Below are 16,181 nucleotides of genomic sequence, written 5' to 3'. Positions count from 1 at the left end.
TCCTTCTTCCCCCTAGCCGGACCGGCCAGGGGGAGGATTGCCGGCCACTGGGGAGGCTCGCCCTCGCCGGCACACCCTCGTCGGCACTAGCGAGGGCGAGCCTCACCCAGCTCCAGCGAGGGCCGGCGAGGGCGGAACTCGCCATGGCTGGGCGAGCTCTGCCCTCGCCGCCGCTGGGCGAGCTCGACCTCGCCCAAATTTGGCGAGGTCGAGCTTCGCCATGGCTGCGGGCGAGGTCGAGCTCACTCGGCCATGGCGAGCTCCGCCTCGCCTCGCCCAAAGGTCTTGGCGGGCGAGCCTCCCCGCTTCTTGCAGAGCCGGCCCTAGCCCCTGGCTGGTTCGGCCACCGGAAAAGAAGGAAAGGCAAAAAAAAAATACAGAGAAAGGAAAAAAAAATAAATTTCGAGCTCCTCCATCGCCGGCCTCGCCGTCACACAGCCATGACGAGGCTCGACCTCGCCAAATCTGGGCGAGGTCGAGCTCGCCCAGCCATGGCGAGCTCCGCCCTCGCCGTCGCACAGCCATGGCGAGGCTCGACTTCGCCCAGTGGCGGTGAGGGCAGCTCGCCATGGCTGGGCGAGCTCGACCTCGCCCAGATCTGGCGAGGTCGAGCTCGCCTAGCCATGGCGAACTCCGCCCTCGCCGGAGCTAGGCAAGGCTCGCCCTCGCCAGTGCCGGCGAGGGCGAGCCTCCCCAGTGGCCGACGAGGGCAAGCCTCCCCCTAGCCGGAAAGAAAAAAAAAGAGAAAGGAAAAGAAATTCGAAAATAAAATATATTAAAATAATGCCACGTCAGCCGGTCGGCGTCCACGTCAGTGCCAGCCGGCCAAAAGTGGCAGGATGAATTAAATTGGCACAATTGCAAAAGATTTAGGACTGAATTGGCAAAAAAAAAAGTTTAGCACTGAATTGGCACAATTACAATAGGTTTAAGACTTTTTTGGTAATTTTCCGTTTGAACTCCAATGCGAGAGGGATGCCTCTCGAGCCGGACTTCTAGGGTGCGCATGACAATCATTCTGTGCCCGGGAACTATTTCTACTCAGAAATGATTCTTTTTTATTCTGTGCCCGGAAACAATTTCTGAGCATTTGAAGGCATTTGGTAACTGTCCAAAATTTCTATTCCTGGGATAGAAAAGAACAGAAATACGTTTGGTAACTACACAAAATTTCTTTTTATTAATAATATTTTAAATTGTTTAATTTTTTTTCTTTTTTTTTTTTTGTTTCTACCCTTCCCTTCTTTGACCATGGCCAGAGCGTCGCGGCCCTCGCTGCCTGCCTCACCGCCGGCCTCGCCTAGATCAGGCAAGGCCGAGCCTCGCCGTCGGTCGCGACAGCGAGGTCGGCTTCGCCGTGGGTCGCGACGGCGAGGCTCGGCCTCACCCGAGATCGGGTGAGGCCGAGCCTCGCCGTCGCGACCCACTGGCGCAGAAGCCGACCTCGCCGTCGGGCTCAAGACGGCGAGCCGCCAGTCTCGCCCAGGGCCGAGGGTCCAGGCCTCACTCCTCGCCTGGCGAGGGCCGTGGACGCCCTCGTCGGCCCCGGGCTATGGCGGTCGGGTGCAGGTTGGCCGCCACGGCGACCGACCACACCCGTGGAAGAACAACACAAAGAAGAAAAGAAAAAAAAGAAAAAGAAGAAAAAGAACTCATTCTCGAAATTGTATCGAGAAACAAGAAGCAACTTTTTTTTACTTCTTGTTTCTCTTCCAAAACTGTTTCTGGGCACAAATTTTTGCAAAAATGTGCCCGGGAACAAAAAGTTTACCAAACGCATTTTTGTTCTCAAACTATTTATGGGAACAAAAGAATAGAAATTTTCAGTGTTTGGCACGTTACCAAACGGGCCCCTAGAGATGAGGCCTCTTTTGCAAAGTCAAGTCAATTTGTCAACAACGAAAAGAAAGACCTTGCTCCACCACATCACTTCCAACACTCGAGATAGATAAGAAATGAAAAATGAACACGACTTCAGGATGGGTTTAAACTGAGTCTTGAAAGAAGGAATTTTGCCCTAAGCTAGGTTATTTACACATCAAAGTAAAGACTACTACAAGACTGAATGGTAGAAAAACCGCGAAGGGGAGAACTCATGAAAGAAGAAGATAGACTGTCGAAGTTCACAAGCAAAGGCCACGAACGGTTATCGCTCATAAAGAGAAAGAAATTGAAAATCTGTGCTTCAATTGAAGAGTTTTTCCAAGGGGACTGGACCTGACATTACATAAAAGGGGGCACTAGGGGAATGAGTCACACCATACCAGGGCAAGGGGCCTAACTGACTTTCATCTCAGGCTAGTTGATAGAAATTCACGTCTTAGATCACCACCTAGCGTGCTCTTACATGAAAGCACCTTTTGGCCATGCTTTCTCAGTCCATTGAGGTAGAGAACGCATTATAGTCGGAAGGGAGCTGCCCCGGTACCGTCGCGTTTTCAGCTGCCACCACCACCAATGGAGACTTTAGCGAGCCATATATCTTTGTCGCCTTCTTGACGTTGAGGCGACACTGTTGGGAGTTCCGTTGCACCTTTTGGCCATGCTTTCTCTCTTTGTGTACTGTGTAGTGTGTGGTGGAGTTCCGTTCTCAAAGCAGAGAGAGAAATGTGGAGGCGACACTATTGGGAGGCCGTTGCGCGGTATAGAGACAGAGGATGATACTTTCACCTGTGGCAACAACGTAAAGAGTACAGTAGTTGTCGAAGGCACGATAGTGAGGATGGAGACGTAGAGAGAAATCAAAGGTATCCTCACGTCTTATGAGAAATCATCACAGCACCTAACAAAACCCTAACCCATTCATTCATTCTCTCTCTCTCTCCATACACATCCGTCGTAAGCGGCTTGTCTCCATCCATCGAAGACACCACCCGCTGCCCAAACCACCATCACATCAGTCTTTTGTGTCACACAACCACCATCAAATCGGAGGCCTTTGACCCTTGTGGGGTTCGATTGAGCCGCCAACTAGCGCGTTGCGAGAGAGAGAGATTGGGGAGGCGGCAATACTGGCGCGATGGGTGATGGGAGGAGACGGTGCCGGTGGTGGTTGAAAGAGAGGTGCGGCGGGGCGCTTGCAATGGACAAGATTGCAATAACCATTACAAGCTTTATATTGCAATAACCATTGTTCTTCCATGGTGTTCCTCTCTTTCTTTTTTCTCTCTAATATGGATTATAGATGAAGGCTACTTACATGAGTGATCTAGAATATGTTATTATTACTAATGATAACTATTAGTAAAATAATCTAAGAAGCATAGTAAAAAACTTACAGACGATATAGTTATCATTAGAAAATTAAAATACAACATGTGGTGGCAGATTAGTGGTGCGAGACTAATCAGTAATCTACAAGATCACATGTTTTTTTTTGGGTAAGGACAAGATCACATGTTTACACCTGCTAACTGCAATAGTCCATGATTTTTGTGCCGATGATAGATTTCTAGACCTTTAGCACTTCGTTGGTACTGTAATGACAGATTCTTATACTTACGGGTGGATTGAATAATTATGACTCAATTAACGTTTTATAATGAATGTACTGTGTTGCCCAAAGGGGTTGCTACATTGGTCGTTCCTTTTAACCCTTGTTTCTCATTCAATAACGAAGATTGATAAATTAAAATTGCGGTACTTTTCTCATATATGTATATGTATATATAGAGAGAATATAGAATGTCCTACGACATAGCTTGAGGAATGGTAAAGTTTCATTGTGTCTTTTTATTGAGGTACAAGTTGTCCGCTTCTTAAATTAATGGTAATTATACAATAGGTATGATCCCCACTTATGTAGTTGAATCTTATGTATTACTGTAGAAAATTTCATAATTTATAACAGTAGGCATAACACAATAATCAAATATCTTCTATGCTATGTATATAACTGTAGATTATTCATAATCTGGTGAGTGACATAATTATGAAATAATTAATATTGGAGAAAAAAGGAATTTGCTTGTCTATATTCTTTTGCTATTATGATGTCAAACCAAGAAAGCAATAGCTATTACAAAACCTAAAGCAACCAATGTAATAGCTAAATCACATGCAATATGATACGACATGGCAACAATCACATACAATATGATACGACAAATCATATTCAAAACACGATGGCGAAATGACATGTCAATAGTCATACATAACATGAGGTAGCAAACCCAATGACGAAATGACATGACAGTACAATAATTACATGCAACCTTGGCATACGACTATGCCTATACCAGTCTTTGCGTACTCTAATACAATAATCAGCACAAAGCACAAAGTTATAGATGCTAACAAAGGGTTTACCCTCAAGGGGCGTTGAGACAATCTAAGTACACAATCCACATTAAAGGTTACTTTCGAAACTGTTAAATGCAAAGTATGGTTTAACCCTGAAACAAACACGATCTTCTATTAATCTGATTGATGGGGAGTGCTCCGGCGAAGATCAAGCCCAAGTAGGGATTCCGGCCCAATTGATGCACTGGGCTTTACGTTTCGGAGTCGATTCTGGCCCAGGCCCTGTCCAGATCAGCCCATTAAGGTGGACTGCCCGGAATTCACCTCAATTACTGTTAAATGCAAACCATGGTTAATCCTGAAACAAACATGATCTTCTCTTAATCTGGTTGATGGGGAGTGCTCTGGTGAAGATCAAGCCCAAGTAGGGATTCCGGCCCAATTGATCCGCCGGGCTTTACAATTTGGAGTCGATTCGGGCCCAGGACCGGGCTGGATCGGCCCATTAAGGTGGACCGCCCCGAATTCACCTCAATATTAGGATAGGGGGAACGAACTTGGTTGGAAGTTCGATGTCGCTTTTGTGGACTTTGACACTGAATGAATCCGCATTTGTCAGGGGCGTTCACTCTGAGATCCCGAACCGACCCGTTGGTCCTATACGGGTTTCTGCACCACGTGTCCAAGTGATTTTTCCATGCAGCTGCTGTCTTGAAACTTGAACACTTGTTCGGTTGGTCACCCACCTTTCCAGCTGCTTCCCTTCACTAATGCTGCCTTTAACGTGTTAGGCTTCCACTCACAAGTGGTAAAGGAAAAGGAGAAAGAGTTCACGAGGGTTTGATAAGGTAAGTTGCAATTTTGCATCCTTGTCCCTGAACATTTAATTGCTGGATGAAATGAATCCATCTACATCACATGATTCATGCTTTTCGCTCCAAATTGATGAGGACAAGTACCGTGAAATCGCGGTTAGAAGTATTTAGCGATGCTGCATTGATGTCATTGCGGAAGGAGTGCGGAATAAGACTTAGGTTTTGGCCGTTGGTCATTGGAGGAATTAAGGTTTTATTTTGGTCAATCAAGGACTCAAGTTTTAAATTTGTCGCATCAAGTCTCGGACACATTGTCAGTGGGATTCGAGTGTCGGAAACCGCACTTGGCAAATGAATTAAAAATTCAACATGGGAGCCCTGCTGGATTTCCGACCCCTAAATTGAATTCCGCTAATGGTGAACTTGAGACTTGATTGGGGCTTTTTTAAAACCGTCGGTCCTCAATCGATTGTAATAGAACCTTGAGACCAGCATCCAAACTTTAAGTCATGTTTCTACTCTGGTCATGGTAGACCAAGTTCAAGCCATGATTGACCAATTTTTGGAACAACTATTCTAATCAAGTAATCGTGCAACTGATGCATTGGCGGCCAATCCATGCAGACTCTTAAATTCAATGAATCGTACCTGATTTTATAGTTCGGATGTAACGAGTACATGCATTAAATACCTAATCTTTCAGATTTGGTCCTTCAAAATACTAGAATAGAGCCGAATCAAGTATTATAACGATTTGACTCGACATTTGTCGAGCTCTTCAAATTCTAATTAGGTATCGTTTGGTACGGCTTCTTTGCAGCAGTTTTAACTATGAAAAGGAGTGCTGCCGTTTTTATGAGGTATATGTGAAGTACCTTCGAGTTACAGCACTACCAAAACCGCAGTAGCTTACGGACTCTTCTAGGAAGCAGCATTGCGCAGCATTAGAATTCGACAATTTTGAAGCGTTTGCTACAAAAAATATAGGGATAAGTGCATTCAAAGTCCTAAAACTTGTCACGAAAATGAAATTGAGTCCTAAAACTTTCATAATGTGCAATTAAGTCTTAAAACTTGTTAGGAAAGTGCAATTGAGTTCTAAAACTTTCAAAAAGTGCAAACAAGTCCTAAAACTTATCACGAAAGTGCAAACAAGTCCTAAAACTTGTCAAATTAGTTCAATCAAGTCCTTCTATTAGTTACACTTTTTGAAAGTTTTAGGATTTGATTGCACCTTCATGATAAAATTTAGGACTTGATTACACTTTTTGAAAGTTTTAGGACTTGATTGTACTTTCGTGACAAGTTTTAGGACTTGATCGCATTTTTTGAAAGTTTTAGGACTCAATTGCACTTTCCTGACAAGTTGTAGGACTTCTAGGCTGCGCATGGCAACCATTTCGGCCTAGGATGCATTTTGGTCGAAATGATTCTTTTTATTCCGTGCCTGAACCGATTCCGAAGCATTTGAAGGCGTTTGGTAATTGTCCAAAATTTCTATTCCTGAAATAGTAAAAGAACAGAAATGTGTTTTGTAACGGCATAAAATTTCTTTTTATTAATAATATTTTAAATATTTTAATATTTCTTTCTTTTCTTTTTTTCTTCTCCTCCTTCTTGGCCATGGCCGGTAAAATATTTTTTAATTAATAATACTTTTATTAAAAATAAATTTTTTATTTTTTTTGGCCATGGCCAGTAAAAAATTTCTTTATTAATAATAGTTTTATTTAAAAATAATTTTTTTATTATTTTTGGCCGTGGTCGGTAAATTTTTTTTTATTAATAATATTTTTTTCTTTTTTTTGGCCATGACCGGTAAAATATTTTTTTTTATTAATAATACTTTTATTAAAAAATAAATTTTTTATTATTTTTGGCCATGGCCTGTAAAAATTTTTTTATTAATAATATTTTTTCTTTTTTTTGGCCATGGCCGGTAAAATATTGTTTTATAAATATTTTTTAAAAAATATTATTAATAAAAAAATATTTTTATTGAAAAAATATTTTTTATTTTTTTTTGCTTGGCCAGTAAAATATTTTTTTTATTAACAATTTTTTTATTGATAATATTTTTTATTAAAATATTTTTTTCCTTTTTTTTTGCCATGACTTGGTCGCCCTCCTAGGCCGATAAAATATTTTTTTATTAATAATTTTTTTATGGCCTAGTCGCTGGCCATGGCTGGTAAAATAATTTTTTTTTTGTTCATGGCCGGTAAAATATTTTATTATTAATAACATTTTTTTATTAAAATATTTTAATCTCGCCAGATACGGTGAGGGTGGCCCTCGCGCCAGACATTAGAAGCTACATTAAAAACCAAGAAAAAGAAGAAAAAAAAAATTGATTCTCATTTTTGTTCCGAGAATCAAGAAGCTATTTTTTTATTCTTAATTCTGCTTCAAAACTGATTCTGGGCACAAATTTGCAAGAATTTGTGCCCAGAATTAAAAAATTTAACAAACAGATTTCTGTTCCAAAACTAATTCTGGGAACAAAAGAACAGAAATTTTCACTATTTGGCCAGTTGCCAAACAGGCCCCTAGTGCACTTATCCCAAAAATATAAGTTACAACATTCCATAGCATCACAATGAAAATATAAGGGTCGGTGGTGGCCGTCGCCCCTTCATTGTTAAATGTGGTTAAACTTTATCCTGCAAAATTTCATGTGCATTTTCTTTAATTCGAAGTTGATTTTTCATTTCGCTTTTCTCAATTGATCACTCTCCAATCGACCTAAATACAAATCCCGCCGTGGGTACCTTGATAAAATGGCGATGATAATCGACATCAAACCCCTGTCTGATACTCACGTATAAGTGCAATATATACTGGTAACACCAATTAAAGTTCATTACTGTCGAAGCTCCCTTTGACATAGATTCAATTATATTATCAGATTTGACGTACGCAAGTTACTTTGTGATTGAATATATGCTTTGAAACAATCCCTCCAAGAAAATAGTTACTGAGGAATCTGCCAATACACTTCACACAAAAATGAGAAATGTTAGGGATGTCCACAGTCAAGGAATAGGTTTCCAAACCACTCATAATTCATTGTTTACCGATTTTTAGATCAGTTATTCTTATTGTTAAAGATAATTAGGATATTTTTCTTAATTTTACATATATCTCTCTTAATTGTGCATGTCCTTGATTGATTATAGTTGATATTATGATTACATTGTTAACTTAGATAATTATCCAATAGAACTTATAACTGGGCTCATGTACTTCACTATGGTATAGAGAAATATACATAATTTACATAGTGCTACTCTCTTCCGCATTATTCCTTTCGTGGTATCAGAATATGATGTCATGAGTTTAAATTTTTCTAGGCCTCTTATCTGCCTCCTTTATTATGTATTACTATGCTTAGTATTAGGCCAAAATTGGTCTTATACATGAGGAAGAGTGTTAGAATATTTAAATATTAAATAACGCCTTTATTTAATAGTTCAAGCTTTTTAAAAGTAATCCTACAACATCTCAAAGTGTCAAAGAGAGGCAATTTTGAGGAAATTTTGAGTGCACCCGGCACACATCACACTTGGTACACACCCAAGTGCACACCTTGGTGCACATACCAAGTGCGCACACCCGGAGCATACCTCGCATCTCATGTCATCTCTTTTGTCATTACTACCAATATCTCCCTCTCAACGTGGATCCCGCAATATTGATCGTCTTGTCTAATGGCGATGCTAGCAACCACGTTAGCCTATTTAGTTGTCTCGTAGCCTGCAGAGTAACCATGACAACCTCTTGCCATGACGATAGCCTCATGCCACGTAGTTTGCGCAGTAGCCGCGACAACATGCAACTGCCACATAAGCAACCATGTCAACGTTAGCCGGTTCTCTCTAGAGCACAACAAACCGCAACAACAATCCAACCCAGGCCTTTTTTCAGATGTTTTTTCGAACTCTAGTCTACTTCCAAGCCATTTGAGTTTGAGGGCAATGTTAAAGAGGATTAGGGTATTTCCCTTGATTCTTTTATTCTCTCAGGATTGTGAATATATATCTCTTGATTGTGCATATTCATGATTGATTACAATTAATATCATGATTATTTTGTTAACTAATATAGTCATCTAATAAAACCTATAAATAGGCTCACGCTCTACTATTTTACACAAAGAAATATACATAATTTGCACAATGCCCTCTCTTCTGCATGCGACATCAAAATAAACTCAAACTTTTCCTTGGATTTCAATGTTATGCCCAAAAACACGGTTTTCTTCAAAGCCTTCCCTAAAAGGAGTCTGTTCTAGACACCAAGTCAATTCGACAACTCCTACGCTCCAAAAAGTGAGCAAGTTCGGGTAAAGGATCTCTCGAATATTGGGTAGCTCGTAGCGGTCGTCTAATCTCTTATCATTATTCTGTACATTTACATTATTTCCATTACAGATTACCGGGTCAAAAGAAACAAGAAATGGCAACCTAACATTGTCGATAGTCAACCCTCACGGTAGATATTGTCTTTTTCTATGCGGGGTTCCATAAATTTTATATATCTAATTTACGTCCTCCAGACAGAGACACGTGTGTATTCTGAAGAGCACCATCAAATCGGCAATTCAGAAACCATTTAAACACAAAAACCCGAAATAGCTATACTGTGACGCAGGTCTCTCTCCTTAGCCATCCAAAACTGCCTCCTCGCGTGAACGGCCAAAGAAGGAGCGATCAAATCTCATGGGGATCGTGGAACAGGCGCACAACGTCCGGGTCCTGGGGTCTGGGGACGAGACCATAGTCCTCGCGCACGGGTTCGGGACGGACCAGTCGGTGTGGAAGCACCTCGTGCCCCACCTGGTCGGTTCGTACAGGGTCGTGCTGTACGACAACATGGGGGCGGGGACCACCAACCCGGACTACTTCGACTTCGAGCGGTACTCGTCCCTCGAGGGCTTCGCATACGACCTGCTCGCGATCCTGGAGGAGCTGGGGATAGTCCAGCCATGCATCTTCGTCGGCCACTCCCTCTCGGCCATGGTCGGGGCCCTCGCCGCCATCTCCCGCCCCGACCTCTTCTCCAAGATCGTCATGCTCGCCGCCTCGCCGAGGTGAGCCCGGAAACTTTCTCTGTGCATGACAAATTTAGGTAATTAGTGTTAGGAAACATACTTGATTTGTTTGAAGACTCAGTTCGCTAAACAAAACGGGAAGAAATTAGAGACTGTAGAATGGAGAGGAGTTCTGTCTGTCTGTCGAGACTTTCCCTATGGACGCGCTGGGCTGTGTGTTCATCTTTTCACTTTTGCCCCTCATTTTCTGAGAGTTTAGTCTTACGATTTTATCGTCAGATAGGTTTGAAGATAGGTTTACTTCCTCCCCATCCTCTCTCTCTCTCTCTCTCTGAGAGGGATAGTCATACTAAATTTGTGCAGTAAAAATGGAGAAAATCATTCACAGTCCTAAACCTATTATATAAATATCATTTTAGTTCTAAACCTTTTGATATAATCTTAAAACTACGTGAAATTTTAATATAATCCTTCCGGCCAATTTGCAAGCCGGTGATTTCAAGGCATAAGGGAGAGAGGGTAAAGGACAAGATATATGTAAGTTCCACGTAAAGAGCTCAAGGGAAGGATTAGAGGGGAATTGTCCCTCTCTCCCTTTTGTTTGTAAGCCTCCCATAGTGTCAGATCAGATAGACTTTGATCATGCCTATCTATGCTTAGTATAACCACATTCAAGTCCTCTTTCTTCTTAACTTGCACATCCTCTCTTCTGCATTCTCTTCCGTATGGTTTGAGTTTTCAGGATTCATTATGTATATTAAAGCTAGCCATAATCGAGAGAATGTTTATTCGGGTGCACATCACATGGCACGTCACTCAACCTTTGTAATTGACACGTGGTCTATATTCAGGTCATTCTTGCACATCAAACGGCGCATGCTAATAGAAAAATATCAGAGTTAATAATTGTAACAAAATGAAAGTTTTGAGAGTAATATATAATAGTTGAAAGTTTGCGAACGAACATGTGCCGTCCCAAAGTTTAGGTGGATTCAGTCTAATTTTCCCCGTCTTTAAATATATGATTTATCCATTTGATCTGAAATATATGCCACAAAATAATTTATTGTATTAGATGAATTATACTGAGAATTTGAAGTATAACTTTTTGTTTGTTACGCGAATAAATGCATTTTTTATCCATTCAAGTAAAAGTCAAATCAAAATAATTTCAACAATAACTTATTTTATCATGTGAACAATCTAAATTTAAACAGTGTAGCAAAAGAATAAAAATTTGCATCTTATTTGAAACATGCACGTTTGTATTCAATTTAGTTTTATTTCTGAAAAGTAGATCATATCATTTGAAGCAAATCCGTTTAATAGAAAATGAGAAACAAAATAATTTGTTATAACTTGAAATTGAGATTCTTTAGGAAGAAAGAAATTAGATAAGAGAGAAGTTTAGAAGTTTTAATATATCAATTTACTATTTGACAAATTTTGTTTACATATTTCAAGTTATCATAAATTTAAACATTTGTGGCTTAGCAATCAAAGTTAAATCATAGCAAAAGTTTTAGAATTTCTTTAAATTTTAAAATTGTTGAAAAACTAAGATATATACATCTAATTAGTTGATTACAAGTTATGAATATCATGCACAGGCAAACTTAGCTAAAAATAATGCGATCAATGTCCATGTTTATGGCTTACCAATCAGACAATTGGTTGGGGAAAGTTTCTTCCAAGCAGGGATGAAGGGGAATATGACCCTTCAAAGAAATGTCCGTCCTCAAATTGAAAAGTGTATATAGATACTTGGTTTTCTTATGGAAGCAAACATAGGTGAATTGATCACATGGATGTGTTTATCTCTAGGTACTTGAATGATCCGGAGTACTATGGCGGTTTTGAGCAAGAGGACCTCGACCAACTCTTTGAGGCAATGCGGGAGAACTACAAGGCGTGGTGCTCCGGCTTCGCGCCGTTGGCCATTGGCGGCGACATGGACACGGTGCACGTCCAGGAGTTCAGCCGGACCCTGTTCAACATGAGGCCCGACATAGCACTGTGCATTGCGCGGACCGTCTTCCACATCGACATGAGGCCTTACCTCGGCCTGGTCACCGTGCCCTGCCACATAATTCAGAGCGCGGCGGACTTGGCCGTGCCGGTGGGAGTGTCCGAGTACATGCACCGGCATCTGGGGGGCAAGTCGACCGTCGAGGTCATGCCGTTGGGCGGCCACCTACCGCAGCTGAGCTCGCCGGAGATGGTCATCCCGGTGCTGCTGAGGCATATTCGCCGCAATCTTGCGGCCTAGTGAATATGTAACTTTGTCCGCTTCGTTTGAGTTTCATTCTTCCTTCTTGCAACAGAACTTAATAAAGGGAAAGGAACAGCTATTCTCAAACATCAGTACCAATGGTTCCATCAAACGAGGCAGGATCTTCACTGCAAAATCTGGTTGGCTTCTTCCTGTGCTTAGCTAAGGTAATCAGCGCACTGAAGATCAAGAACGTGGGAAGTGTGTGGTGAATATATCCACAGATAATCCGCAGTCAATCATAGATAATAAGCAAAACATACAATCTTCGCGGTCGCTCAATCTTGATTAAATCACCCTCGACATTGTGTCTCCTACGGCATGATCTCGTACAGTTGACTCCACAAATTTTTCATCCATTATATTAGAGTTGATAAAAACTTAACCGCGACTTACCACGACCGAAACATATTATAAACCTAAAAAATTATGTTCAACCATCGAAAAGAGTCTTGACACCCATTTTGCCACCCGAATCTGACGGTCAATTTTTGACACTTTGGAATCGCTCACCCGTTCATCGCTGTGTTAGGAAGTTTGCGATTTCCTGATTTTTATTGCGCCTCCCAAAACTAAGGAATCGTAATCATTCCACTTCGACGTAAATCGAGTCAATTCAATGTCGGAAGAAGAAATAATCGCAAGTCAAATTTCGGTCAAATCTTCATATACCTAAAAAAGGTCTCAAAACGCAAAACGGCACTTACAGGTTTCAGAATCAAATGAAACTTTCCGGATCCTAATGAAGGTTAATAATGGTTTTTGAAATTGATAAGTCATTGAAACGATGCTCGGTTCGTAGATCCGAGTCTTATATCTCGATATGGGTTGAAATCTTGTGTGATATATTTCACCTAAAAATATTGGACTCATTGGAAAGCTCTCGACACAAGCATTCCAATGAAGCAAAATTCATGTGAATCTGACATCAAACATGGGATGGAGGTTATATAAGCTCAGAAAGAGCAAGCCTCAACTCAATGAGTTCGCGCTTTTTCTTGAGAGGGCTAATAACGCATGTAAATACCACCCCTCCCATCCCCATTTTCAGAGATGACGAGTCTCTTCCTTGCCCTTTTACTCTTGTAATTCTCACAAATCGAGTTCGATTCTCATATTTATCTTGTTTTTGCATGTTTTTCCATCGGTGTTGGTACTCAAACTCTTGCGCTTTCGAGATAAGTCTCCAACTCCCTTACTTTCAATTCCAATGGAAACCCATGCTAGGACACGTGACGTTTGTTTAGAATAATAGAATTTAGAACACGTCCCTATGCCGCCCATTTTGAATAAAAATACATGCTGTTAGGCTGTTGTAATGCCGAAATAAAATCTCAAATTGTATGATTTATCATTGTGCTGCCGAAATGTCGCTTGCAATTATGCATGTTAATAGGCCATCATAACGACTATTTAGATCTAAAATTAGGTGTTATGATGTTGGCTGTGAAGGAACACAATAGAATGGATGATGTTGTTGTTACTAATTTATGAATTATGCAGTTTGGAGTGAATATAAAGTTTTGGACATATTGAAGTGCTGCATTCGAACACACATTTATTTGAAAGCCAACCCATAGGTCATGTACCGAATGGATTGGATTCAAGTCAAAGATATGCTGTGATAACGAGACAAGAAGTTAAAACTCAATAGCTATCCTGATTCGAACCCATGAACTAAGGCCCATGCATGTGATTATTCATTTCATGTTTTTGATACTGAAATGATATTGGGAGATTTTGTTTCGACGCGGCCGAAAGGAAATAGTGCATTCAAGTAAAATCGTTAGGCAAAAAATAACTCCTCACTTAGTATAGTCTGCACATCACATCATTGTCATGCCTTACATAAGATTTTCTATGTCATGTTATATGTGATTATTATTGTCTTACATCTAATTTGCTATGTCATGCCACATGTGATTATTACAATATCATTTCATTGTTATGCCTTGTATCTGATTTGTCATATCATATTGCATGTGATTATTACTATGTCATGTCTTATATCTAAGTTATCGTGTCATGATGCATGTGATTGTTGCCATGCAACTTCATCGTTATGTCTCGCATCTAATTTATCAAATCCCGCTGCATGTGATTATAATCATGTTATGTCATTTCATAATCTTATAAATTGTATCCGATTTGTCATGTTTTAATGCATGTGATCATTTTTATGTCATGTTATTTTCGTATCTCATGATTGAACTTTGAATATCAATTAATATTTAGATACTCACTTTCACACAAAATCAGGGTCATGCCACTGCACATAAGCAAACAGCCTCGCCAATTGGTATTGACATTGAGCAAGTGTTCGGCAACATTTCAAGATTTAAAAAAAAATAAAATTCATGCATGCTTAGAAAATTAATGAATGAATATTTAAGGACTCAACCAAAATCTAGGGTTGCAGTGCACGAAAGGGCATCGTGTGATGCTAATCCGTCCCACAGGTAACCAAACTCTCGGACCTAAGATCTCTAGTTTTTGTATATCAGTTTCCTTAACATGTGCACTTAGATAATTGACTTTCTCATTAATGCCTAAGCCTCTACGTGCCCTTAAACCTAAGTATTATGAACAGATTGGTTGAAACTTTAGCATGGTAGTTAAGTTGGCGATCTTTTGATTCCAGTAGACTTTCCAAACTTAGGATATGGGGAAGATCTTAGGAACCGAGGCACTGCTAACTAAAGGCCCCCGGCCAGTTTGCAACATTTGAGGTGCTACGCTACATATATGCTACCATAAACAGACAATGTTTACAGCAAGACGTTTTCGTCAGTGAAGAACGACCTCTTTGCTCTGCAGAAGGAGAACAAGCTATCGGACGTGCAATGTGTTGATGACTGATCGGAGCTTGCGAATGGTAGATAAGTCAATAAAAGTGGAACATATTGACCGTAAGAATGGTGAGAACAGACCAAAGGACACGCGACCGAGAAAGAAATATGATATATCAATAGAAGATGAACGGTCTAGAGGACATGGATAAGTCAATAAGCTTGAATGGACCTTACATATGGTGACCAAACTTGAGGGCGTTAGGCTACATAACACAAGGATCCAGAGTGTACAGGGAGACGTACGGTAAAGCAAGAAGTTCTGGAATTACTTGCTACAGACGAAGTGGACAATTGTCCACACTTTTGGAAAAGAAGATCCAACTCTTTATCGATTCATATCGAATTCACATTGATGCGTCGTAGTCGTCTTGAAGCCTTGGGATTCATGAAAAGCATTCCGGAGAAGATCGAAAGCGCGTACGCAGCAAGATTTAAACTGAACAAAGCACAAGAAGTGAAAAAGCCTATACCGATTAGCAGCTCGAAAAAGTTCCCACGTCTCCTATAACAACCCATGCAACCCCCTTCTTAATTATTTGTGCCTAATCCCACTTCAACTCGGTCTCGTGGCATTTGGGTTAGATTTTTTTCAATGTATTATGTTTTATTTTTGTGGCATATGTGTTAGAGATCCTATGTTCCAACCAGACCTGTCAAACGAGTGGGGTCGTGTCGGGTCGAAAATTGTTTGATCCAAATAGATCCATTTAACTCGTTTTGACCCATTTTCATGTAATGAAAATCTAATGATCCATATCCGATCCAATCCATACCTAACTCATAGCCGACTCAACCCGTATTGCTAAAACACTTCCATATTTAACTCTTTTTGTGGCATATGTGTTAGAGATCCTATGTTCCAACCAGACCTGTCAAACGAGTGGGGTCGTGTCGGGTCGAAAATTGTTTGATCCAAATAGATCCATTTAACTCGTTTTGACCCATTT

At 40.6% G+C, this 16,181-nt stretch overlaps 1 protein-coding gene across 1 annotated transcript; it reads left to right on the top strand.

The window, feature by feature from the left end:
- The first annotated feature begins 9,643 nt into the window (after nucleotides 1-9,643).
- Nucleotides 9,644-12,379, top strand: LOC115676796 (probable esterase KAI2). Its single transcript, XM_030599799.2, has 2 exons — nucleotides 9,644-10,149; nucleotides 11,935-12,379. Exons 1-2 carry the CDS (start codon nucleotides 9,779-9,781, stop codon nucleotides 12,377-12,379), a joined length of 816 nt encoding a protein of 271 aa, XP_030455659.1. The 5' UTR covers nucleotides 9,644-9,778.
- The last annotated feature ends 3,802 nt before the right edge of the window (nucleotides 12,380-16,181 follow it).

The sequence above is a fragment of the Syzygium oleosum genome, unplaced genomic scaffold (genome assembly GCF_021117445.2).
Source record: "Syzygium oleosum isolate NSW1041296 unplaced genomic scaffold, Sole_v2.1 Sole_v2.61, whole genome shotgun sequence".
NCBI lineage: Eukaryota > Viridiplantae > Streptophyta > Magnoliopsida > Myrtales > Myrtaceae > Syzygium > Syzygium oleosum.
Note: the sequence above shows the minus strand (reverse complement) of the source record. Positions and strands in the feature narration are given on the sequence as shown.